Source organism: Paralichthys olivaceus, chromosome 2 (genome assembly GCF_024713975.1).
Source record: "Paralichthys olivaceus isolate ysfri-2021 chromosome 2, ASM2471397v2, whole genome shotgun sequence".
Taxonomy (NCBI): domain Eukaryota; kingdom Metazoa; phylum Chordata; class Actinopteri; order Pleuronectiformes; family Paralichthyidae; genus Paralichthys; species Paralichthys olivaceus.
In genome coordinates, this window is record NC_091094.1 from 16101756 (window position 1) to 16126789 (window position 25034).

The 25034-nt window shown below is 40.4% G+C and overlaps 2 protein-coding genes across 11 annotated transcripts in view; one reads left to right on the forward strand and one right to left on the reverse strand.

Moving 5' to 3' along the window:
• Positions 1–238: 238 nt before the first annotated feature.
• sumf1 (sulfatase modifying factor 1) lies at positions 239–5875 on the reverse strand. The gene is made up of 9 exons (XM_020086612.2): positions 5118–5875; positions 3520–3693; positions 3267–3341; positions 2468–2550; positions 2175–2297; positions 1960–2074; positions 1527–1640; positions 1381–1440; positions 239–901 (listed from the first exon to the last, which is right to left on the reverse strand). Exons 1-9 carry the CDS (start codon positions 5376–5378, stop codon positions 800–802), a joined length of 1107 nt encoding a protein of 368 aa, XP_019942171.2. The 5' UTR covers positions 5379–5875; the 3' UTR covers positions 239–799.
• Positions 5876–6503: 628 nt separating this feature from the next.
• Positions 6504–25034, forward strand: part of itpr1a (inositol 1,4,5-trisphosphate receptor, type 1a) — a 67318-nt gene continuing 48787 nt past the window's right edge. For all 10 annotated transcript variants that reach the window (XM_069538965.1, XM_069538969.1, XM_069538989.1 and 7 more), the window contains exons 1-12: positions 6504–6749; positions 8148–8264; positions 10817–10887; positions 18141–18250; positions 18804–18890; positions 19827–19985; positions 20731–20829; positions 21510–21593; positions 22207–22353; positions 22491–22586; positions 23133–23177; positions 24196–24350. In XM_069538965.1, coding sequence (XP_069395066.1) covers positions 8173–8264; positions 10817–10887; positions 18141–18250; positions 18804–18890; positions 19827–19985; positions 20731–20829; positions 21510–21593; positions 22207–22353; positions 22491–22586; positions 23133–23177; positions 24196–24350 — 1145 coding nt within the window. In that variant the 5' untranslated portion in view covers positions 6504–6749; positions 8148–8172. The remainder of the gene's footprint in view (positions 6750–8147; positions 8265–10816; positions 10888–18140; positions 18251–18803; positions 18891–19826; positions 19986–20730; positions 20830–21509; positions 21594–22206; positions 22354–22490; positions 22587–23132; positions 23178–24195; positions 24351–25034) is intronic.

Consider the following 25034-nt stretch of genomic DNA (forward strand, 5'->3'; position numbering starts at 1 on the left):
TTTTTAGGTAGACGGACAGATATCTGAGGCCTTACTGCCCTCTGGTGGAAGCTGTAGACTACAACTACATAATAAACCTTCAGAAAATGGTTTTCACAGAGGGCAATAACCAGTAAACACGAAATAATAGCAAAGTACAATTGAGGCATTTGGCATAATGACATTAAATTACCATGAAATGGTAGGAAATTTAGTCACCCACCCACACACACACACAGACAAAATTGATAATTCTAGATTCCCTTTGACACAAATTTATCTGTTTCCAAAAACATTATACAAAAATATTTTACATGAATTTTACAACAATGTCAGTGTCATTATACATAAAGAAATACATTTCAACCTCTAATCCAACCAGGTCTTTGTTGATAATGACAACTGATAAAACCTATTTTCACATTTACAGGACCTCGCTGATCTTGGCAATTGAAAAGTTCTTTGAACCACACAAGCAGAAAGAATGACTAGAGTTATTCTACTTGTGCTAAGAAAGTAGAAACAATCAATGTTTTATATTCAATTCCAATAAAAGAAAAGGTTTAAAAGAAAATAAAAAGCCTGAATCTTTAAGGTTCGAACAACGTCTGCAATCATGTAGGACATTCTCCACTGCAAACTGTTTGAGGCCCTGTCTTCCTTTTTCTCTTAAATCATCTTCTGATTCATGTGAATGTTATGGCAGATAAATAGCCTCACTATTGAAATACAAATACTACTTTCATGGACTTTACTTCCAACACTGGGGTTAGAGAGCAGATGGAATAAGGGACTGTGTGTTCAAGACAAGCAGGTCAGGTCACTGTCGCTCCTCAGAGACACAGCGAAACCCAAGATTAGAGGCCGAGCTGTCAGGAGTGTTCTGGCTACGGGCTGCACATCTGTATCTGTAACAGTAAGACTGGAGGAAGGAGAAAGACAAGTCAGTGGATTCATTTTCTCATCAATGGAAACTGTTCTGATAAAGTACACTCACAGTTTATTTTCGCCAAAACTCTATCTCTAATTTCTTGATGCTTTTGACAGACGGTTAGTTTAAACCATTTTTTATTCTATATTACTCCGTGTTTGAGCATAAACACCAAGCATGTGTAAAACGTCCTCTGTGCCCTTTTTGAACTAAATTAGCTACATTCCCATGGCAACCAATGCTAGTGGCAGACAAACTCAAATAGTCACCAGTGGGCGGCTCAGATTGTGTTGCAGCTTAAGTAAATGTACCACATGTGTTGGTATGAGGTCTCTTGTACTCTCCATGAACATTATGAGAGATGTTGCATCTTTCAAGTGTCTTCAAACTACATCCAGAAAAAAAGACTTTTAGACTTTTTAAAACCCTGCAGAATATATAGAAAACATCTTTTATTTATACATATTTACCTTGTGGCACATATAAGATCCTCCCTTCTTCACCTTGTCTGCACCTGATGGTGGTCCGTTCTGATAGAGAGAAGGGTGAGGAAATGTCAGAGGCAAAAAAAAACTTTTGAAAACTCAAAAGCTTTGAGGTAATGATGTTTTCTTACTGGGTTGTGTTGCTGGTCTGTGGTATGATGCACAGTCCACCAGTCCGATGTCCACTCCCATGCGTTCCCCACCATGTCATACAGACCAAAGCCATTGGCAGGAAAGGACATCACCTAAAGGATATGAAGAAAATAATGACTGCAGGTTCTAATTCAAGAATTTTATACAGACAAACTAATAGAAAAAGAATAGAAATGATTTTGAATGCATACTTACATGATTAATATTTGTAATGTTGTTATTATACTTTATCAACCTCTGAAATTAGCCATTATCTCAGCATTTCAATTTCATTGGCAGTGGCTGGGTTATAAAGCTGTTTCCATTTTTGTGACAGAAGCTCATGACTGTGGTTTCTCCTCCTTCTCGCTGACCAAAAAATACAATCTCTAAAAAACCCAAACATTCCTCCCTCTTTCTTTGTTGACTTACTGGTGAAGTTGTGACGTATCCATCCTCTCCAGAGTTATGGTTGGGGAAATCCCCCTGCCACAGGTTGGCGTAGTGTTGTCCTTTTGGGTTCAACTTGTTTCCCCATGGATAAAGTCTACATGCAGGAGCAGGCATATGTGGGAATTGACAAAGGACACACTGTATGATGGCATTGCAATATAATTTATGTTCCACATAATGAGTAAATATCACACCTGTCTTTCAGGCCGCTCCTGCAAGCGTACTCCCATTCTGCCTCTGTAGGAAGTCTCCTGTTTGCCCAGGAGCAGTAGGCGACAGCATCCGCCCAGGACACATGGAGAACTGGATGGTCCAGCCTATAAATAACAGCTTTAAAGTTAATCACTGAAATCCTGTTTTATTTATCTTATTTTTTCTTTTGCAAAAGAGTAGAACAAAAAAATTAGGTGGAAAACAAGTAAAGGTTTGCTCTGGGGTTGGTATTCTTGGAAACATTTTCAGTATATGAAGCAAAGTGTGTTTCTACCGGTTGGTGATGTTGGAGTCTGGACCCTCAGGATGCCTCCAGTTGGCACCTTTGACTGGAAGCCACCAGGGGGCAGCAGCCACCTAATAACAGAGTAATGGTAAACTGTTGCTACACACATATTCTGCTTCTCTGGATACTGTTGTTCAATGTTTCTCTAACATTCCCTCTTCAGTGTTCATCTAAAACGGCCTTTAGTGTACTGTGATGGTTCTAATGGTTTCTACCATTGCTGCTCTAATGGGCACACATGCCACATGATCGGGCTGCACACAGAAAGAGATGAAGCTGTCATGTGCACATTCTCTGCTGTCTGGTTTTTGTCAGGCCTCAGGCCTCGTACGACCAAACTGTGAACCTCCTCAAGACTCTTAAAAAACACTGCTATATGTCTTCGTGTCGTCGTGTACCAGGCGGGGTTTTACAGATAAAAGCTTTGTGATCATACGTTACTCTAAAAATGTTCAAATCATGGAAGAGCACAAAAATAGTCATGAACATGGTTACACAGAAAGAAATGAAGTAATTAGAAAGCACATAAGCTACTTAATATTATATTCTCAATGAAACAAACAAATATTGTCAGTTTCATGTTTTTAAAAAAAAGGCCTTGTTTGGCTTGTGAGCTTTTTTTTCTACCCAAAAAATAATCCGGACCATAACTGTAGAAAACTGAACAGCAACCTAACCATCCAATAGATAGATAGGAAGAAAGGAAGGACAGGAAGGTGGATGGATGGACAGACAGACAGACGGACAGATAGTACAGGTAAGTGAACTGTTAAATAATCAAACTTACTGCTTGGGTAATCTGGTTTTTGACTGTCTCACTCAAAAGTCCCTCAAATACAAATGAGTCTCCAAATTTCTCTGCCTAGAAGTACAGAAAAATGAAAAAAGGAAGGAAAAAAAACATTAGCTGATGACTGTAAAGCTTAAAACATTTCAATAATCACTGTCAAATAATTGGATTACTATTGGTTTTTGATTTGAATTAATTGATTTGTCTGCTTTGAATGAATTTAGCCATACATTTAATGGTTATCCTGTACCTCAGTGACGTATCCTGTGGCACCGACAAAGCTCTGAAACTGCCTGCTGGTGACTTCCTGGATGTCCATGTAGAAGGAGTCAACGTGCACCCGCCTCTGAGGACTCTCTCCATCTGCAGGGATGCCTGGGTCATCTGTTCCCATCAGGAATTCTCCTCCAGAAATCAGCACCATCTGCATGTGAGAGCAAATAAGTTGTGAACATGAATCTCTTAAAGGGATAGTTCACTCAAAAATAAAAATTCACTCATATCTACTCACCACTATGTCGATGGAGGGGGGTGGGTGAAGTATTTGAGTCCACAAAACACTTTAAGAGTTTTAGGGGTAAACAGTGTTTCAGCCAAATCCGATACAATTGAATTAAATGGTGACCACTTCTTCAAACAGAAAAAAACAACAGAAAAAAAAATGAAAATATCTCCATATTGTTCCTGCCGTGTCATCCAAGTGTCTGTAAGGCATTTCATTTCAACACCGTCTTCCCCTGAGACTCCAAAAGTGTTTTGGGGACTCAAACACTTCACCCACCCCTCCATCGACATAGTGGTGAGTAGGAAATGAGTGAATTTTCATTTCTATCCGTTTACGCTCGAGGAGGAAGGTCACAAAATCAAAAAGAATCTTTAAAAAGGAAACTTCATCTCATTTAAGTATTGCAACTATTTTGGAGCTGTCTGACCACTAGGCTGCACGACATATGCAGAGGACATGCATTAATACAAGTAAGATACAATGTCCTCTGCAACAAAAAGCAGAAAGCACATTAAAAGATAAAAATGAATAAACCACTAAAATGACACTCAGTAAAGTGCATAACTCCACCAAGGCCCAACAGTCCCATTACATTCGATCAAGCCTAATGGCTGAGCCAACAAAACAATGCAGATCATGAAATCTGAATCTCCATTGCAGAAGAACAATTTTGCAAAAAGATGAACCAAATTAAAGCCACCCTCATGAAACCACTTTCAAATCGGCAAGATCCAGATTTTCATTTGGATCCACACATCCATAAATATCAGTTCCACAAATATATTTTATCAAGATCCATGGATTGTTCCCTTGGAAACTGAACTAGAATAACAATTGTCTGTTTATGTGAATCAGATAATAGGCCTTTCTCTGAGATGGTTTGAAACCAAAGCAAACAGCAACTGTTTGCTTTTCCAACGACTGGTGGAGACTAATGGCAGGAGAAGTAGGCCGATTCAATTTCATACTTCTCATTCAAATTGGTAACATTAAACCATGAGCCACAGACATGCAGCTTATTGTGCACCAGGCTAAAGATGGAGGATTTGGTTAAATTGCAGCTATGGGGTAAAGTGCATGTAAAAACTTGGCCCTTATTGGATCTGTACACTTTGCCAGTAGGATGCAACGTCTTGCTTAAGGGCACTTCTGCAACTATCCATGAGCCACGTCACTGACAGGCTTTAACAAACTATGACACTGAGTGGGTTGGGATCTTTCAGGCAAAGTTCAGAAAGTTACAAATCAAAAAGAACCAGTGGCTCAATGGTTCCTTCTCTCTTCCATTCTGTCCAACAGATGCACAACTGGAGGTTGTCGTGTTGTCACATGACGTAGTGTACCTGACTCAGTGAGCTCCTCTCGTCTCCTCGCGCCTCGGACAGCTCCTCATTGGCTCCTCTGGAGTATTTGTCAGATGGTGAAGATGTCTTCTCCTCCACATGCTCCACAGCAGAGGCGGCTCTCCTCAGGCTCTCACAGCCGCAGCTCGGTGCTCCCTCCGCGGCGGTGAGGTCTCGCTCTGCCCCGCACGAACCCAGAACACACGGGAGTCTGGTCACACTTACAGAGACGAGGAACAACAGCGTGAAGCAGCGCGTCATTGTTGCGGATCATCTGCTCCACATCCACTCATGTTGTCAACGGGCTTACTTCCGCAAAGTCACGTGGGCGGTCAGCTGACCCTAACTCTCAGTTTGCCCGGAGTCACTGCGCGTTCAGGTGCTGCTCGGGAAAATCCCAAGATGTGAAGTTCAATGGAGAAAAACATGGAGGCTGTAAACAAATAGTGTTATATTGGGTTTTTTTCAGAGCATTTACACAACATCTGTCATCTATCAGTGATTTAAAACCTGTGCAGGTTTATTATGAAGACATCTGTAGTGGCTAAGTGTGAAAGTTGGACAGTTTGCAAGCCAAAGGGGTAACATTTGATAAGTTCACATTAAGAGCTACTATTTAGATCTAATTATAAAAGGATGTTACATTTCTTCATTAGATAAGATAAGAAAATGTAAGATAGACCTTTATTCACTGTGTTACAGCAGCAAAAAGGACAGTGAAATACACACACAGGAAAGGCAATAAATAAGTTAAAAGTACAAAATGAACACAAGGAACTTTGACAATTATTTCATTTTATTGATATTTGAATTGATTTATATTTAATTTGAGTCATCTCTACATTGATTGATTTTGCATTGTACATTGGACTGTTTTGTCTATTAATTCCTTATTGTCTACATATTTTTGTTTGCTCGCTGACGAATAAAAGGACGGAAAAGAAATAGCCAGTTTCTCATTTTAATAAATTTGTCAATGGTCCATTTTCGCAGTCGGAAAGTATGTTTTTCGATTATCCTGACACCACGTGAACGCACCGGTGCATACTTTTTATATTTTCCTATAAACCCACACACTTCTGCAAATTATGATTAAAGCTTGTAAATGTATAAGTTTACACTTATTTGGTTGCAGATAAAATCACTTTTTTACAGAACTAAAAAATAAACACTATTGATATTATTTCAAAGAAATGACTTCTTCTACTTCTGCTTCTCCACCTCATAAATCCAGGCCCTGCAGTGGGAGTGATACCAGCTCTTTTTTCCTCGGGGCTGCAGGATGGGCCCACGTGCACATGGACATCATTTCCCAGCTATCAACACTAGGACCCCTTGAGAAGAACAACAAGAAGAAGAAGAAGAAGCAGCAGCAGCAGAAGAGGCAGAAGAAGAAGAGGAGGAGGAGGAGCAGGCAGTGAGCCAGGCAGCCCAGCAGCCACAGTGTGTGAGCTGCTTCCCCGCCCCTGTGAGGTGAACGCGGCCGCGGAGCACCGACAGCAGGCGGTGAAAGGAGGTGGCAGAGCTGTCAGGAGGAAACCAAAACATCCACAGAGCCGCTGTGATCGCAGAGAGGAGCCGCGGTCATGTTGTCTTAAAGAGCCGAGGCGCCGAGCTTCTTCCACCGCCGAGGTAAAGTTGAGCGCACAACTTGTTCACCATCCTCCTCTCTCCTTACTTCTCCTTACATGGTTGACTGGACGCTCGTGTGGGAAAACAACCAGAACACTCATGATGATAATCACATTTATAAAAAGCATCTTGTTGTCGGACCGTTCGGATTAAACAGCGTGATTGCGGATGCATTTAAAAAAAAAAAAAGACAGCCAAGCCTGCTGCTCCGCGTACTCAAGTTTCACGTGTTTGTTTTAGAGGTTCGACAGGCCCGTGAGGAAGATGCACATTGCGTCTCGATGTAAAAGCCTCATCAGTTAATTGCCTGTCATTATCATTCAGGCTGCAGTCAAGGCCAGGCATTAGTTTCTGTGCTTTTAATGTTTTACGCACCGCTTCAGTGTGAGGTGGTGCGTAAAACATTAAAAAAAGCAGGAGGATAAACCTGGGTGAGGTGAACCTGCAGTGTCCACCTCACACAGCAGCTCCAGTGGCTTGCGGCTCCTAACCCTTACACTCCTTACGCCACAGAATAACACACAGATCAGTTACTTCAAACAGAGAGGGTCTCTGCACATGTGCAGATCCATGCAGCAGGACAGTGTCAGTACTATGTTCTCAGGGAATCCTCTCTTCTAAACTTGTACTACCACCTAACATGGGAGCTCAGCAGCTATACACGAGTGAAGTGCGGTTATATCTGCATGTGCATTCTGGTAAAAAAAACAAAACATTTCAATATTACACATCAGAAAGTGAAAGTGCATTACACATTGTACTGAGTTGTCCCTTCATTGTTCCATACATGACATGCAAAGTATTTGGGAAACACATTAAACACACATTACATTTTCATATTACAGAAGGATGTTGTAAGACTTATCAGTCGATGTAATGACTGTGAACCAGCTAACACCCATATTAATAAGTTCTGTGCTGTAAAGTGTTATGATTTAGGTAAATAGGGACATAGATGAGTCTGAGAGAACAAGGATAAGGACAAATATAAAGAAAATAGATGTGTATCTGTTAAAGGGTACATTTTTGGAGTAAATACAACAAGTTTAAAAATGTTTGAAGATAAGATGATAGACTAACCAAAGCTGAGACAATTATACTTAAAAACAATTTCAGCTTCAGACCCCATAGGACAGCCAACTTAATTAATTCGGTGTATTAAGGGTATTCATAATAAGCTATTGCTTCGGCCTCCATCTTTTTTGGTCATAATATTTATATCTGTCTTGTTTCATTTATTGTTTTGTACCAAATTTCTGGACCAAAATAAACACAATGAATGAATGAATGAATAAAGTAAGGCTGTATCTTTTTTACCATGTTGTGGCAGTAACATTTCTAGGACGCAGAACTCAATGTAAGATATTTTATCTTTTTCCCTATTGTCCTCTGCTGCAGGTGTTCCCTTGTGTGTGTGTCCACCATGTCGGATAAGATGTCCAGCTTCCTTCACATCGGGGATATCTGCTCCATGTACGCAGAGGGATCCACCAATGGTTTCATCAGCACACTTGGGTACGTCCGCGTGTGCGTGCGTGTGTGTGTGAGAGAGAGTGAGGGCCCACTTTACACTTAGCTGCAAGCTGAGCAGGACTCAGAGGGGAAGAAAGTCACACGACTAGTGGCTACCGGTTTTTAGAAAGACTTTTCCTCCTCGTCTTATTTTTGTGTGCGCCTGATGAACATTTTTTAGCTTGTATCACACCGACATCAGTTCCCACAGTGAGTCAGTGGCAGAATGTGATTAACTAAGAGATAAATGGATGTAATTTTGAACTGGAAACTGTGGTCGGCCTTTAAAGAGGTGCTTTTGATCACAACTGACCCCATCACTGATAGTGCTCTGAGAAAAGGAAATGCAGGGGTGGAAAATGCAGAGTTAATGATTAAGTGTGTGTGTTTGTGATGGCAGGGCAGGTGTGGGTGTGAGGGGCAGAGTGGGACACTAATGATAAAACTATTCAAAAGCCATTTATTCACCTGCACAGTGGCAGCAGAATTGGGTTGCTTTCCTCCATCTACATTACATCTGAAACACAACAGACCTGCTTTTCTAGAAGTAACATGCACATTTATTATGAACTCCATAATCAATATACTCGTGTTAAGGTATTATCAGATGTGCAGTTACTATTACCTCCACCAAGGAGGTTATGTTTTCACCCCTCTGTTTGTTTGCTGGTTATTTCATTTGTTTGTGAACAAGATTACAGAAAAACTACAGGACAAATTACCATGATACTTGGTGGAAAGATGTGGTATGGGTCAGGAAAGAATCTGTTAAATTTTGGTGCTGATCCAGAACTGTTTTTAGCACTTTATTAAACATTGCAGGATAGAGTTAAAAAAAACCACTGTTTTCCCAGAGATGGATCATGGATCTTGATGAAAAATATCAAGCACAGTTAGTGATCTGATATTTATGAGTGTGTGTAATTTGGTGCTTTTTAAATTGATTTAAATGGACTGTTGGGCCTTGGCCAAGGTGTGTGCTCTGCTGAGTGCCATTGCAGTTCACACTTTCCTCTTCAGTTAGAAAATGAACTGTACAATAAGAGAAAGCTTGCATTATCATTTTGCTGGTAGAAACCATTAAATATATATAGCAAGGTGCTGTATGTGTTATCAGCTCTCAGCCCAGTGTCCATCAACTCCTCCTCCGCCCCCCTGCTCATGAAAAATGGAATGACCTACAGCAAAGACTGAGTCACCATTGACACGTTGTGGCCTTTCTCGAGTTCCAGTGTATCCCACACACACACACACAGTTTGGTGCACAAAAATACAGTACATAGAAACATATTTACAAAAGTCATTTGGCTTTTGAGCTGCACAGAACCACCAACACAGCAGCATTCTCCAAATCTTAGATTAGTGGAAGAAACCATGTGGAAAGAAAAGGAAGAAAACTCTTTGAGCTTATTAACTCATCCTGCCTCGAAGCATTCCCAGCTCCTGTTCGGTCCCCGGAGAGAGATAGAGGCCTGTGAGCAAAGAAAAGGTTGAATATGATAGAATTTGTGCAGTGATTCTGCAGAATTACTTGTCCAGCTTGTTCAAATGTGTAAATATTTGTCTTTTGTCAATCAATGACATCAATTTCTTCCTCCCCACATATTGTCTGAGCTTTTATCTGAGTGTGCAGCTCTGCTCTGTGAGGTGCATGGAGAGGAGGAGCAGACAGGTCTGTTTGGACAACTGTAGACATTCCCCAGGAAAAAGGCTTGAAATGGATGTGGGATTTGGCTGGAGTCCAGCTAAGTGTTATTCTGAGCCAGTAAAAGCTAAATTTGTCACCAGAAATTAGAGTTTGACCACAGGTCACTTAATCCAGATTGATTTAATTACTGAAAGAAGTGACAGGCTGCAGAGCTCATAATGGACAAATAGGAAATACAAGTGTTTCTGCTTTCTTTAATTACTTTATTGGTTTTATGTTAGTGTGTATTTTAAACATATTCCAGATTGCCAAATGTTGTTTTCTGCGTCATACCTGTGAAGATTCTGGGTCATCCAGGTCATATTGTTTTCAGGAGTCGTACACGTGTACATAGACAACAAAACAAGCAATTCCAGTTATCCTATATACACTTGTACAACTCATGAAAAAATCTGCCACATTCTGTTTTTTAGATTAATCAGTCAACCAAAAACTAATTCAGAGAGGAGTTGGAATTAGGTGCAACTATTATTTTTTATTATTTTCACTCTGTCTGACAAACAATATTTTCAGTTTACTTTCATAGATGATGAAGGAAAACAACAAATGTTAAATCTCTGAAGCTGGATCCACTGATTTATTTTTTGATTTATGTGACCCAATCAATTAAATAATCAATGAAAATGTTTTAAGTCGATTTTGTGATTGATTATCATCGCAGCCCTACAGTACAGCTGAATGTGTCATCAGTGACTGGCTTTAATCTGTCATAAAATAAAATCTACCTAACGTAGTTGCAAAAATATTCACCATAAATTAAACAAAACAACATGCTCAGGTATAACTACAGATCAGAGCCCAATCTGAGTGTGTAGTTAACAGTGTTTTCCTCTGTTTATCTTCACAGCTTGGTGGATGACCGCTGCGTCGTCCAGCCCGATGCAGGGGACCTCAACAACCCTCCAAAGAAGTTCAGAGGTAAGACATGGAGAGAGACGGTTCCCCTCGTCCTCCCGAGGCCTGTCCTCATCACACTGATGTGTGTTTATGCTGTGGGGTCCATGAGAGACACTGCTGAATGTGTTGTGCTGTGTTTCTTTGGTGACAGCCACAATATCCCTGCTGGACTTCAAACAGGGGGCTGCCTTTGACAATGTAAATGGTGTGTGTGTGTGTGTGTGTGTGTGTGTGTGTGTGTGTGTGTGTGTGTGTGTGTGTGTGTGTGTGTGTGTGTGTGTGTGTGTGTGTGTGTGTGTGTGTGTGTGTGTGTGTGCCTCCATACTGTGTGTGTGCGTGCGCGCCCGCCTCTGCGCCTCTGCCTCCATACTGTGTGTGTGTGCTTGTCCATACACCTCGTCAGAGAATCAGCTCTGATGCTGGTTTGTTGGAAAACAACACACAGAGAACACACAAAAGAGCTGCTTCTCAAACAATCCTTGAAATGCCTCTGTGGGTGAACCCGCTATTATTAGCTCTCATTCAGGAAGTAGAACTCATGACCCTCAGTTCTCATGCTTGAGGTTTATATCTCTGGGGAGAGGCTTCGCTCCACATTGTGCACAGAGTATAGTGTGAAAATAGAGTCCATTGAATAAATAATATCCGCTGTTATCATGTTGATATTTCATTGACCAGACAATCAGTAATTTAATTGAGAAAATAATTCAATTTTTTTTTTTTAAAGTGTTGGTTGCAACTCTATGGATTTTAAAAGTAATGCAATTAAAAAAAATTTTGAAGGGGGGGGGGTTCTCAAATGTCTTGGCTTTTGCAATGTTATTCAACTTGATTTCAAACTTTTTCACTTTGGCTCTGAACTGTGTTTACTCTCATCTATTCCATGTCCACACCCACTCACTTTGTATTATGGGCTATGTGCTTCTATCTGCTGTTTCAAGGGTTTAAAGGAGGTCACTCTGTATTTAGAAAGCAGAAAGCTTTTGATGTGAGCAGTGACCCACACGTCTCACTCTTCACTGGGCCTCTGGTGTCCCAGGACAGGTTATCTTCCCCCAGAGACAATCACTGTCAGTACAGTAAACACAGAGTGCAGACTGATACCTCCGCGTCTGCAGCAACATGAAAGACGAGACTCTTTCTCTCTGTCTCTGTTACTGTAGCTTTCAAGGACTGTCGAGTTTATTCCTTTGACCCACACTGATGGCCAAAATAAATTGTAGCATTGTCTGTACTTGTCTAACAACTGTAGATTCCCATTATCATCATCGAGCTAAACGTAAACATCTATTTTGTAGTTTACTTTGCATCATGGTCATATCTCTATATCCACGATATATTTGCAATGTAAAGATAAACGCACATCTTTTCTGTTGTTTATTCTGTAAAATTCAAATCTATAGAGCAAAAATAAAGCAGTAGAAACTGATGTTCAATAAACTTTGAAATGAATTATTTGATTAAAAAAAGTTTCCTCTACAATTAGAGGTAATATTTTGACATTAATATATCGGCAAAGATGTGGCCAATGCCCATACTCGCCAAAATGACTTGAAGACGCTAATATTGCCCGATAATATCAGCAAACAGATATATCAGACAGGCTCTGAATTGGCCTGTAAGACATAGGACCAGTGAGAAACAATGCAGTTTTAGTCATACAGGATCAGAATTGTAAATTTGATTATAATTCTTCGCATGACTCTATTTTGGCAGCAGACATGTAAAGGTAATGAGGGAGGTGCCCTCACACAAGAACATTTTCACTAATTGCTTTGCCTCCTGTAATCTTCCATCTTTGCACACTCGTTTTCCTTTGACTCAGTTCTAAAACTCCTCACCTCTCAGATGTCCTGCTCTAAATATGACCCACTGAAGGACTTCACCTAAAAACATGAAGCTGTGGCTGAAGCTTTGAGTCCAAGAGATGTTGGCTCAACAGTACACTTGAACATACATTGCTGAAGTGGCTCCTGACAGCTGCTCCTGACTAGAAGAGGCAGTAAGAGGAGAAGATGGTTCTATACAAAGTCGATACAAAGTATCTCAGGCCAAGCTGCTCCTGCTTTCACCCCTATTCTTCTATATGTCTATAGACCTACAGCTTCCTGGATGTCAAATTCTGTAGTACCCTTTTGAAATGGCAGCAGTTATTTTGAATGGAAGCCATGGTTAATACTATTATTATTGTCTTTGCAAATGAGGTTCTGTTTTCATTGCTGTTTATCTGTTTGCATAGATAAGGGGGATATCATGATATTTCTATGCATTTAATGTTTGCAGAAAGTTTCTGTGCACATGATATATGTATCTGATTCAATCACATACATTAAGTGGCCAATTGATTTCTCTTAATATTTTAAAGCTTTAATGGCATCTATCAACAACATACTCAAAAGTGAGTTTTTTAATGATGCATATTGAGGACACTTCATTTGGTCATATACACTCTGCTGTACTCGACATATTAGAAACCTGCTTGGAATCAATATGGAATAGAACAGAATGTATTTGATGTTGTCATAGATAAGTCTGAAGAAGTGGGAAACGTTATTTAAGTAAACATGAAGCAGGTTTTTCCCTGGTTAAGAACCTGCAAACAGACCTGTTGCGTGTGCTTCGATCTTAGATATAAATATATATTTCTTTCTCCAATCTTCTTTGGGAACTTCTCCTCTGGCAGCACCAAAGCTTTTCTGCCCCTCCTCCTTTGGGAGGCTCCTCAGCTGGGACAGTTGTGCAGAGATAATCCCACTAAGTGGATGCTGTAAGGGCACAAGGCCAGACTATAGCCATGTCCACCGCTTCTTATACTGTCACTGCTGAGGTATGCATAACATTTCCTCCCAATGTAAACACCAGCTCCCTCCACACAATCGCACTCTCGCTTGAGAGCGCACGCTGAGGCATCAGGACGCTTTGCTCAGTGTCTCACCCCAGACTGCATTTGAAATACCGTTGCACACCTACACACAGTTCAGCAGAGTGCGCTGAGCTACAGGCAGAGCACGAGGCAGGGAAAGCACACTGCTTTCAGTCACTTTCATCACAGTCTGTCATTACCTCTGCCAAGGAGGTTATGTTTTCACCTCCGTCTGTTTGTGAGCAGGATTTTGCAAAAACTACTCAACAGATCCCCATGAAAGGTGGTGGAGGGGTGCAGCATGAATCAAGGATGAAGCCATTCATTTCTGGTGCCGATCAGGGCACTGATCCAGGATCTTTCTTTTTCACTTTCTATAGTATTGCGAGACAGGGTGTTTGTCTGACATTTTTCTTGATTTCTCAGAGAATAATTCATTGATCTTGATGAACAAAACTCAGGCATGTTCAGTGGACTGATATTCATGAGTGTGTGTAATTTGGTGTAAAATCAAATCAAAATAGTAGCGAAGTTAAATGTGGTTTCATAAACAGTCTGTTGGGCCTTTTAATTTAAACTTTATCTCTTAGGCGATTGGATGTGGGACTAGTCTCTAATTTGAAGTTTATAACAACAAGATCAGATCGTTAAACCAGTATCATGTGAAACCCATTATAGTCCTGGCTTCACATATCTGCAACTATTGGGTTGTTTGCCTTCCTCAGATGTTTGTTAACGTGCAGATTCATACTGAAACTATGCCTCACTCTGCAGCATAGCCACCACCTACAATATCTCTTGTCCGTCCCAACCGTCATTACTGTCAGACACACTGCAGACCAGCTGGGTGGTTCATGTGAGATAAACACCAGAAACAGTTCTGTCTTCAGTCCCTTCCTCTACTAATAGCAACATGTATTGCTTTCCTGTCTTTAGAGCGACAAGAGCTGTTGCAGGAAACAATCAGGGGAACATGTTGTAGAGCCATTTATTGTCTTAAATGCTCTACAAGGGTATTAGTTGCTTCCTGTATAATTTTGCCAGCAGCATAGAGAACCTTGGAGTTTGTGGAAACCAGGTCATTGAGGATATTGTTGATTTAACACAGAATAGCAGCAGTATAATGTGTTTATGGCTCCACAGTATTGTCTAATTACTGCAGGGAAGAGTTGCTCAGATCTGTTCCAGAGGCACAAGCTGGCCTCGCTGCCTGTGTCTGAACACTGAAGACTTCTTTGTGATGTGGACATGTCAGGATTTCTCTCACATGATGTGCTCCAGCTGCTTTACTGACAGAGCAGCAGAAAACAAAGAGGAGAAGAAGTGGAAGTTGGATTTTTATAGTCTAAACTAATTCTGCTCTGAAGAAACAATGACCTCTAAACTTGTATACCATTGTGAATGATGCAGCCCTGTGTTGTCACATAGTGAGTGCATGTAATTGAAGACTTCTCATGTTGTTGCAGTATTTAATGATTGTAGAGGTTCTGTTCTATGATAAACGTAGAATGGTTAGTAGAGCACATAACTCTGCCAAAGCCCAACAGTTCCCTAATTTTAATGAAGTGACACCAAATTGAACACGCTCATAGATATCAGTTCCCAGAATGTACAAGATTTTGTTTTCATCAAGATCCGTGTCACATTTTTGAGAAACTGGAGAAAAAGTCAATGTGCAGACGGAGAGTGTTGTCAGTCTTTAGTACCACCAAGGAGGTTGTGTTGTCACCCCTGTGCGTTTGTTGGTTTGTAAGCACGATTGTGCAAAACCTCCAGAGCGGATCTTGGTGGAAGGATGTGGTATGGGTTATGAAGGAACACATTAAATGTTGGTGTGGATACAGATCAGGGATCAGATCCAGGATTTTGTTTTTAATCACTTTCTATAACATCATGAGACATTTTTCTCAATTTTCCCAATCGATGGATCTTGATGAAAGTGGATGGATGTGTTTGAAATTTTAGTTTCTACTCAGTGCTATTTTTTTAACTATAGTATTGTGCCTCTTCATTTTAGGCTTTAATGAAAGGACTTGATCTTAGCACTGACTTACTATAAACACTGGGAACTGAAACACTTTATTTTGTTTTACAGTTTGCTAATACTAATAATAGGCTTGTTTTAAGCAGCATGTTGCATAGTAGGAGATTATAATTTATGCAGTGCACAGGGGAAACAATTGACATGTGGATGTTAAATGCAGTCAGGTTTATGGGGTGGCAGTTCCAGTGGCAAACTGTTGTGTTAGATTGCAGGAACGTTAATGAATCCCTGAGTTTTCTGCCCTCTGGACCGGTCCCACAACTTCCCCTGTGCACTGAACCCTACAGGAATTCTCCCCTCACATCTCAGCATTACCGACAGGACATGTTTCCCAGCTGACTGGGTTTTTAAAGGCAAACCTCGAGTGTTGAGCTGATCATATATCACATGCTGTTATTGTGTGTGTATATTATGATCAAAATGGCTGTGTCAAATTGTGCTGCAGCTCACTCGTCACACAGGAGCTTCCAGTGTCTGTCTTCATCTGTCTTTTACACTTTCAAGCTCGATCCAGTTCCGCAGAGAACATAATCATCTGTTTGTATCTACGTTTTGTGAACACATGAGCGTCACAAATACACATTGACTCAATTCACAGCATTGAATAGCTCCAGGTCTCACCCTCTCTCTTTGTGCTCTCTTTCTCCGTTTCACATTCTTTCACTCTCTTCCTGTCTTTCTCATTTCTCTTTCACTTCCTTTTCTTAGTTTTTCCAACTGTATTTTGGGTCAAGCTTAAGTAAACCATTTCTGATGTGGGGTGTGAGAGGGAAGTGGGGTGGGAGGAAGATTTTTTGGGAGATAGAGGCCGTTAACTCTGAGGGAGAGAATGACATGGTTAGAAGAATTCAGAGAGGAGAAAGGAGGGATGGTAGAATATCGAGGGGGGAAAGAAGGAGTCCCCACCCTCCTCTCTCTCCCTCTGTCGTCCCACTCCCCTTCTCTTCACTGGCCTTATTTGGTCATGTTACTGCGGCTATAGCTGGAGGAGAGCGAGAGAAAGAGAGGGAGAATGGGGGAAGGATGCGACAGATTGTACTTTTTTTTCCCCTTCTCAGAAGAGAGCTTTGGTTTGAGCAGAGGTGAAGTCAGAGTGAATCCAGCACATAGACGGAGAAGTGGCTGGTGGACAGACGTTAAATCCGTCAGAGAAACACCAGCTTGTGTGTTTGTACAACTTAAAACTATTCACAGCTTTCAGCCTCTGTGCTTTTCAGCTGCAGTCGTTGTGCTACTCGTTTCAGAAGAGGAACTATTCTGGGACAAAAGAGGAACTCTATAATTCTGTCAGCATGCAAATCAAGGGCCAATTTTTTCCTCCTCGTGAGTGTCTGCAATATCTATGAAAATGAGCATCACAATCAGCAGCATCTCACTGTTGCTGTGGTTACAAACAACTCGACTCTGTGTCACATCCTAACATACATAATTTGGGACACTGATACGACACAGCAGCATTCTCCAAATCTTATTAAGATTAGAGGAGGAAATGTATATGGAACATTACACATATACACAGAAACACATGCACAAACACACACACATACACAGGCACATGCACAGTCATGTCTCCATGACCTCAAAGGACTGGAGACTTACTCAAACCTTCACCATAGTTACCACTGCTCGCCTAACCCTAACCCTTAACCTTACCTGAACATAAACCGAATTTGAAAACGTGTCTTTTTGAAATTTTAAGATTTACATTAGACACACACACACACACACACACACAAACAAAGGTTTTCCTGTTCCTTCATCACTCCTCTTGGAAACAGACAAAGCCCTTTGATTCCATTCAGCAGAATAATAAAAAGACAAAACACACACACACACACACACGTGCATGGGTGTGATCACTTGAGTGGGTTAAATAGTGAGTTTCTATTTTTTTTTTCTCTGCTCTTTGAATATTTCACCAGTCATTTCAAAAAGGTGTTTATGAGCCTGAGCCTGTCATGGTATTTCTAAATCATCTGTTTTATTTGAGGTTCTGCTGTTTTATTGAATGTTTTGTTTCCACTTGTTTCAGTGACAGATGCTTTTCAGCGTCTGTTGGTTTATGTTTAACTTGTGTTTAGCTCTGACCTGTTTCCCACACTGCAGTGCTGATCTCTTTCACTCATTGTATTCTCAACCTTTTTCCTCTTATTTGTTTAATGTGAACCCATGTCTCTTTCTTACCAATAAACATTGTTGTCAACCTCCAGTTTTTTCCCTGTAGATGAACAAAATAAGTCTGTTTTTTCTCCATGGTTCTGCATGCACAGATTTACATGAACATGTCCACCTGTACAGTTTGTCTTTAATGTCTCTGTGCATATCTCCACATTACAGATACGTCTTTGTCTCTCTCTCTCTGTGCAGACTGTCTGTTCAGACTATGTCCTATGAACCGTTACTCGGCCCAGAAGCAGTTCTGGAAAGCAGCGAAGCCTGGAGGGAACACTGACACAGTGCTGCTCAACAAGCTCCATGTGAGTGAAGTGACAACATGTTCAGCTCCCAGCCGTCCTCACTGCACACCAGTGCAACACACACAGCCCTGTCCGCAGGGGCTCACAGGCTACAGAGAAAGAACAAGAGTTACACAAGGCACACTTTATTTTGGATTTGAAAGAAAACTGAAAGCCAGGCAGTCCAGTGAATATTCACAAACCAGAGTATAAGAGCAGTTTCAAAGGAGATTTGCTGAGTTAGACTTTCAAACTCCTTTTATAGACATTTCCGAAGCCTTTCACTCCTACTATCCTACCTTTCCACCCTCTACACTCTTCTCTCTTTCTGCTGTGTTACAATACCATTTAAAGCAATATGCTATCTGACCACACAGCCATAAAACAGAAGATTACAATCTCACGTTTGTTTCTATGGAGATGTGAGATTTTGGTTAAAGCCCTGCTGTGGACTGTACATTTTTTGCCTAAGAACATGTGTATTGCAATCCTTTACCTCACAGCTAAACAGTCAGATTACTTCCTCCTGAATGAGTGTGTGATTTGCTCTCTTATTTTCTCTGTTCTCTGCCAGCATGCAGCCGACCTGGAGAAGAAGCAGAACGACTCTGAAAACAAAAAACTTCTTGGAACAGTAATTCAGTATGGGAACGTTATTCAGGTTTGTTCTCAGGAAAGACAAATCATCTGCTTGATATCATTCAGACAAACTTTGTTGAGACTTCAACAAACTTTTGATCAAACTGAAGTTGCCCTTGCATGCCAGCAATGGAGATGATTCAATCTCATAGATTATCCAAAACTTCCTATCTTAAATTTGATTAATGAATAACTCTTAAATAAAACAAATCATCAGTTGCAATTTCCATCATCGAAAATGAAGTCAAACTGTTAAAAATGTATAAAATTAAATATATTCTTTAATTTGTCCTGAGCTTGATTTGCCCCTGATAATTAAACAAAAAGAGCCAGACTTAATATTATACCCACACATAAAACATGTATGATAATAATAACATACCTTATTTATATAGCCCGTTTCATACATAAAATACACATCAGATGCTTACACTTTGAGCTTATCTATACAAATCATCATATAAAGAACAAAAATCCATATGTTTAATTACGGTGAGAAGACAATCTTCTGTGTAGTCATGCAAAATGGTAAAAAGACTGTATTTATCACTTAAAACACTTTACAGTACAAGTCGTATTTCAAGTCGCACACATTCATACAGCGCCACTCAAAAGCGGTGCTTTTTCTATTACACTTCATTCATGCACTGTTGGCTCAGCCATCAGGGGAAATTTGGGATTCAATATCTTGCCCAAGGACACTTTAGAATGCAGACAGGAGCTGCTGGGGATCAAACCTCCTGGTTAGTAGACAATCATCTCTACCTCCTGAGCCGTTAGAGCCTGTTCTCTTTTTAGAGAGTGGATTTTGTACCTAATTCTTACCTGCTGTCATTTTTTGAAAAGCTGGCAGTAAGGGCAGTAATAACGTCTTGTAGTCAGTCACTGTAAGCACCACTTCTTCCTCACATTACATTTCATCGTGTCTGGTGTATTTCTGTTTATTGCCTCCGTACAGCTCCTCCACCTGAAGAGCAACAAGTATCTGACGGTGAACAAGCGTCTGCCTGCGCTGTTAGAGAAGAACGCCATGAGGGTGATGCTAGACACGGCAGGAAACGAAGGCTCCTGGTTTTACATACAGCCTTTCTACAAACTACGCTCCATTGGGGACAGTGTGAGTCATCGTGTCTTAGTCTTTGGGAATGCTATACTGTAATGCTGTTGATTTTTAATGATTGATAATGGAGTTAATCACTTGCATGTAAATTAGTATCATAAGGTCAAAACTGCAGAATCAACCTCAAGGCCACAGGTCTGATTTACCATCCTACTACTCGATCTTTCCCATCACATCTCACCCTGTGTGGACCTGTGCCAGAGACTAATTGGTGTTTACCTGATCACAAAGCTCCTGTTGGCAGCCGCTCTTCTTCCCTACAGCAGGGAGTAAGTGGGCTCGTTCCCAAGGACAAAATGGACCATGGCAGAGTCACCGGGCTCTCTGCTAACCTCCTCTTTAAGTAGGCATGGCACAAGGCCTAAGCAGCAGCATGCCCTGGACAAAAAGAAAGTTGGAATCAGTCACTGCCTGCTGAAAATATTACAAAGACAATGACATGCAAATGGAGAGTGAGGCTCTCTTATCTTTGCATGTTGGAGATTAAAGGTTGAGTAATATAAGCTTCCTGGTGTTGCAGAGTGCAGGAAATCCAATACATCAAAATAATGCAAGTTTTATTTGTGGAGCCCAGAATAAGTTCAGTATGTACATTATGATGAGTGTTTAGATTAAACATCGCTTTACACCTTCTTAAATGCTTCAAATCTTGATTCTTTGGCAGCAAGGGTTATAATATGGAATGTAATTTTTTTTATTTCACATTTTTGTGTTTTATTGTGTGTTTTTTGCGTGACTGCAGGTGGTGATCGGGGACAAAGTGGTCCTGAACCCTGTGAATGCTGGCCAGCCCCTGCATGCCAGCACGCACCAGCTTGTGGATAATCCAGGATGCAATGAGGTCTGGTTGAGCCGCTGCAACTCATCTTCCCTCCTCAGATGTTTCTGTGGGAGTTTCTGCTCTGCTGAGTCTAATAATAGCCTTTTCCTCATAACCGCTACTCAGTTATTAGCTGCCTGACGTGAAACAGTACAGGATTGTTCCTCCTGATTCAGAACAGTGAAGCTGTAGGCGTAAACTACCAGTGCACTCAGAGGGCTGTGCCGTTTCTCTCTTGTTACGCTCGACTGCTCCGCGTTACTTAACATTTCCTCTGTTGTTTCATCAGATCACTGAGACAGTTTAAGCTTAAGATCAGCTCTGGGGCAGTTTTTTCCTGTTTACCAAGAGTGAAAAAAAATCAATTAGTCTTTATTTATGCCTCTAGAAGAGGCTCAGAGATATGTGAATTAAAGTACAAATGACAGCTACCAGAGTAGGGAAGATTTTATCAGTAATTCTGAAAGTAGAATGACAGTCATACCTCAAACCACATTTAAATGAGCTATAGCTGGATTTTTGATACAGTGCACACATTCCTAAATATAAGTCCCCTGTCCCCACATTTTTGAATAAACTCATTTTTGAATATGCAATTCAATTAAATACTAGATTATTTTATCACATAATCAAGCAAAGTCATGAATAACTAACCTGCCAGGGCATCACAGCTACAGTCAAACTGTTTGTTTGTTTTTCAGGTGAACTCAGTCAACTGTAACACCAGCTGGAAGATTGTCTTGTTTATGAAATGGAGTGACAATCAGGAGATCATCCTAAAAGGGGTTTGTTTCACATCAGCTAACAAACAAACACATTATTATGTTTATTTATTGTTTTTTAGAACTTCAACACATTTTATACCAGATACTACAAATACATTTATCTTTTTCTTAGAAAATATATTTTTGTTGTTTATGTCTAATAGCTGAGTGGGTGTAAATTAGATTATGTTTATAGCATCAAATAACTATAATCAAAACCAAACTTACTGGAAAAATTTTAATTTGAAAAACATCAGTGTGAAACATCAGTGTGACTAGAACTTCCCAATTGGCAAAAAATGTATTTGATCTTTATTTTCACTTTTTAGTTTGTTCCATATCCAATATGGAGCAGGCTGGATTTATGACCTATACTGCAGCCAGCCACCAGGGGGCCATTGGGAAGCTTTGGTTGTCTTCCATTTTTATACACAGTCAATGGTCCACATTGAAATCTTGCATTATAATAAATATTAATAGTCTCTGGCTTAGAATAAGGAATTTATTCTGTGAGCTATAAAATGTGTTGTAGTGAGAATAAATATAGTTTTTTTAATGTTTGTCTCTGTAATAAGTTGGTTTTAAATTTAGGCTGAATTCTTTTAATGGTAACAAATATTTGTCTTCTCTCCAGGGTGACGTGGTTCGGTTATTTCATGCAGAGCAAGAGAAATTCCTCACATGTGATGATCACAGAAGAAAACAATATGTTTTCCTTCGCACTACTGGACGGCAGTCAGCTACCTCGGCAACCAGCAGCAAAGCCCTGTGGGAGATCGAGGTGAGGGAGAGTATTTTTAGACTTGGTTTTACTGATTGTGTTATGGCAGTATATCTAAAACCTGACTTTTGACTCTGTCTCATTGAATTCTTTGGATTGTATGGTTTAGTTATCACTACTTTTTGCTCTGGTTATAGGTCGTGCAGCATGACCCGTGCAGAGGAGGGGCGGGCTACTGGAACAGCCTGTTCAGGTTCAAACACCTGGCCACTGGACACTACCTGGCTGCAGAGGTCTGTCCACCATGCACACTATGTTTACTGGCATTAGAACAAAGCAACACTCGACACACTTCAACTGAATTTAAATAACCAAAGACCTTTGACGTTATTATAATGACATATTATGGTAATATTTTCAGACGAGACATTGGCACAAAAGAAGAAGTCAAGTCAACTTCATTGTAGATTCTGCCATATGTACAGGACATTGACATCTCTGATCCTCAGTGTAACATATTCAGTACTCAAAACATAGTACACAGTACGACATAGTAAGCAGTCATAACACACACAGTGGATAGGATATGAGTAGTGCAAATCGGAGTAGTGCAAAAATTGATTGAGAGTGTAAAAATACTTGTAATATACATCCACAGGATGTAGTAAATATTGGTTGAACTAACTATCTTCAACTGATATTGAAGATATTCACATACTTAATAAACTGTAAAGCAACTATATAGTTGTGATTTAGACTAAATGGTGGTATTTACACTTGTAGACAATATGTAGACTTGCTTTTCCTTCCACCTGCTGAACCACTCAGTATTTCTGCAGGTGAATCCAGAGTATGAAGAGGAGTGCCTGGAGTCCCGCTCCTCAGTAAGTAAATCATGTTGAAATACTGATCTGCAGATTATTACTCTGTGTAACAATCACCAATAAATCACAGTTTTAGGATTTATTCATTAATGTTCAACACAACGGCAATACTGTTGTAAAACCAAGGTGCAGTAAACTGTCAGTAACCATAGTAACATTATAAGACTTTACCCAAGGTTAACTCATTGATGCAATTTTCCGAAAACTGAGATTTGAACTTCTTATAAACAAACAATGGATGACAGCCTCCGTTATTTTCCAAATTGTTACTTCTTTGTCTGTGGAGAAAAAAAAATCAGTTTTTTTGCAGATTGCTGAGGTAGTACATGTTAGTAAACAGCAGGTGGCAGCCTTGCATTGTTAATGTGTCTTTCTGCTATAGCACTCATTGACTTTCAACATGAAGGGGTTCACATCTGCAAAAAAAAAAGAAAACAGCATTGAGATGGAGAAAATGTTGACACAAAAATAGGAAAAATAATCTGACTTAACCAAGAATAAAGCTGAGACTGTTGATGGAAGTCATTGTGCCTCTCTTGTATTATTTGCTTCAACTAGAAAGGCACATACCTCCGTCATGGCCCAACAGGCCCCTCAATCCAGTCAAGCTGCACCACATTGCACACACTCAGAGATATCCGTTCCCTAAATATGGCCAACTTTTTTAAATCGAGATCCATGCTTTATTCTCTGGGAAATCATTATGCCGATATACATTCTGTCTGTATCAAAAACACCCTGTCTCACAATGTTGAAGAAAGTGAAAACAATTCCTGCATCCTCCTCTTTGTCCAGATCCGCTCCAAAATGTAATCAGTTCAGTAGTTGTTTGTGTAATCCTGCTGACAGAAAACAAAAGGATTTATTCAAGACATTATACTAATAGAAGAAAAAATACTTGTTCACACACCTGACGTTTGTTGGTCTGACTCACACATCCGATAATGTCAGTCTCTTATTGTGTGAGGTTATAAGAAGTGATTTCTAAGCAGGCAGTGTTTTGGTTCTGTCTCTCTAGCTGGACTCAGAGCAAGAAGCCTTGAGAGCCCGTTTGAGAAACGTCCAGGACAAAGTCATGTACACTCTAGTGTCCGTTCCTGATGGAAATGACATTTCCTCCATATTTGAACTGGACCCCACCACCTTGAGAGGGGGGGACTCACTCGTACCCAGGTAGGAAGAACATAAAGATAAAGGTGGTAATAAATTGGTGAAGTGTTTTACACCCAGCTCGCACCTGTGGTACTGCAGATATGAATGGGTAGAAAAGAAAGAAGGACACGGTCAGTTGTCTGGTCTGTCGCTCTTTCCACTGAAAACCAAACAGCAGACACGTTACAAACAGGACTCTTCCAGAATGTATTATTATTGTCATCTTAATGTGGCTGTAAAGTGTGTGTGTGTGTGTGTGTGTGTGTGTGTGTGTGTGTGTGTGTGTGTGTGTGTGTGTGTGTGTGTGTGTGTGTGTGTGTGTGTGTGGTGAGATTACTTTTGCATCTGTAACAAATTAGATAATCCACAGACTCACAGTATTTCACGAGAAATAATTTCGCCAGAAGAGGAAGGGGAAGTTGTTGTAAATTCTTGCAGATGTGACGTTCATGTGAACACTTGCGTTTGGTCCTATTGCAGCTTGAAGTTGTTGCTGTTGTGCGTGCGTGTGCGTGCGTGTGCGTGTGTGTGTGTGTGTGTGTGTGTGTGTGTGTGTGTGTGTGTGCATGCAGGATTTCTTTAGAATCACTTACAAATTAAATAAACCACAGACTCAGTATTTCACTAGAAATATTGTCACCAGAATAAGAAGAGGAAGCTGTTGTACATTCCAAATGATTTGGAATTCACCAGTCCGTTTATTTC

Bases quoted from the DNA above. Each gene is read 5' to 3' on its own strand.
- sumf1 (XM_020086612.2), bottom strand. From the start codon at position 5,378: ATGACGCGCTGCTTCACGCTGTTGTTCCTCGTCTCTGTAAGTGTGACC. The intron at 2,551-3,266 runs GTAAGTTTGATT...CTCTGTTATTAG, and splicing joins AAAACCAGATTACCCAAGCA to GTGGCTGCTGCCCCCTGGTG. The intron at 2,298-2,467 runs GTAGAAACACAC...TGTTATTTATAG, and splicing joins GACTCCAACATCACCAACCG to GCTGGACCATCCAGTTCTCC.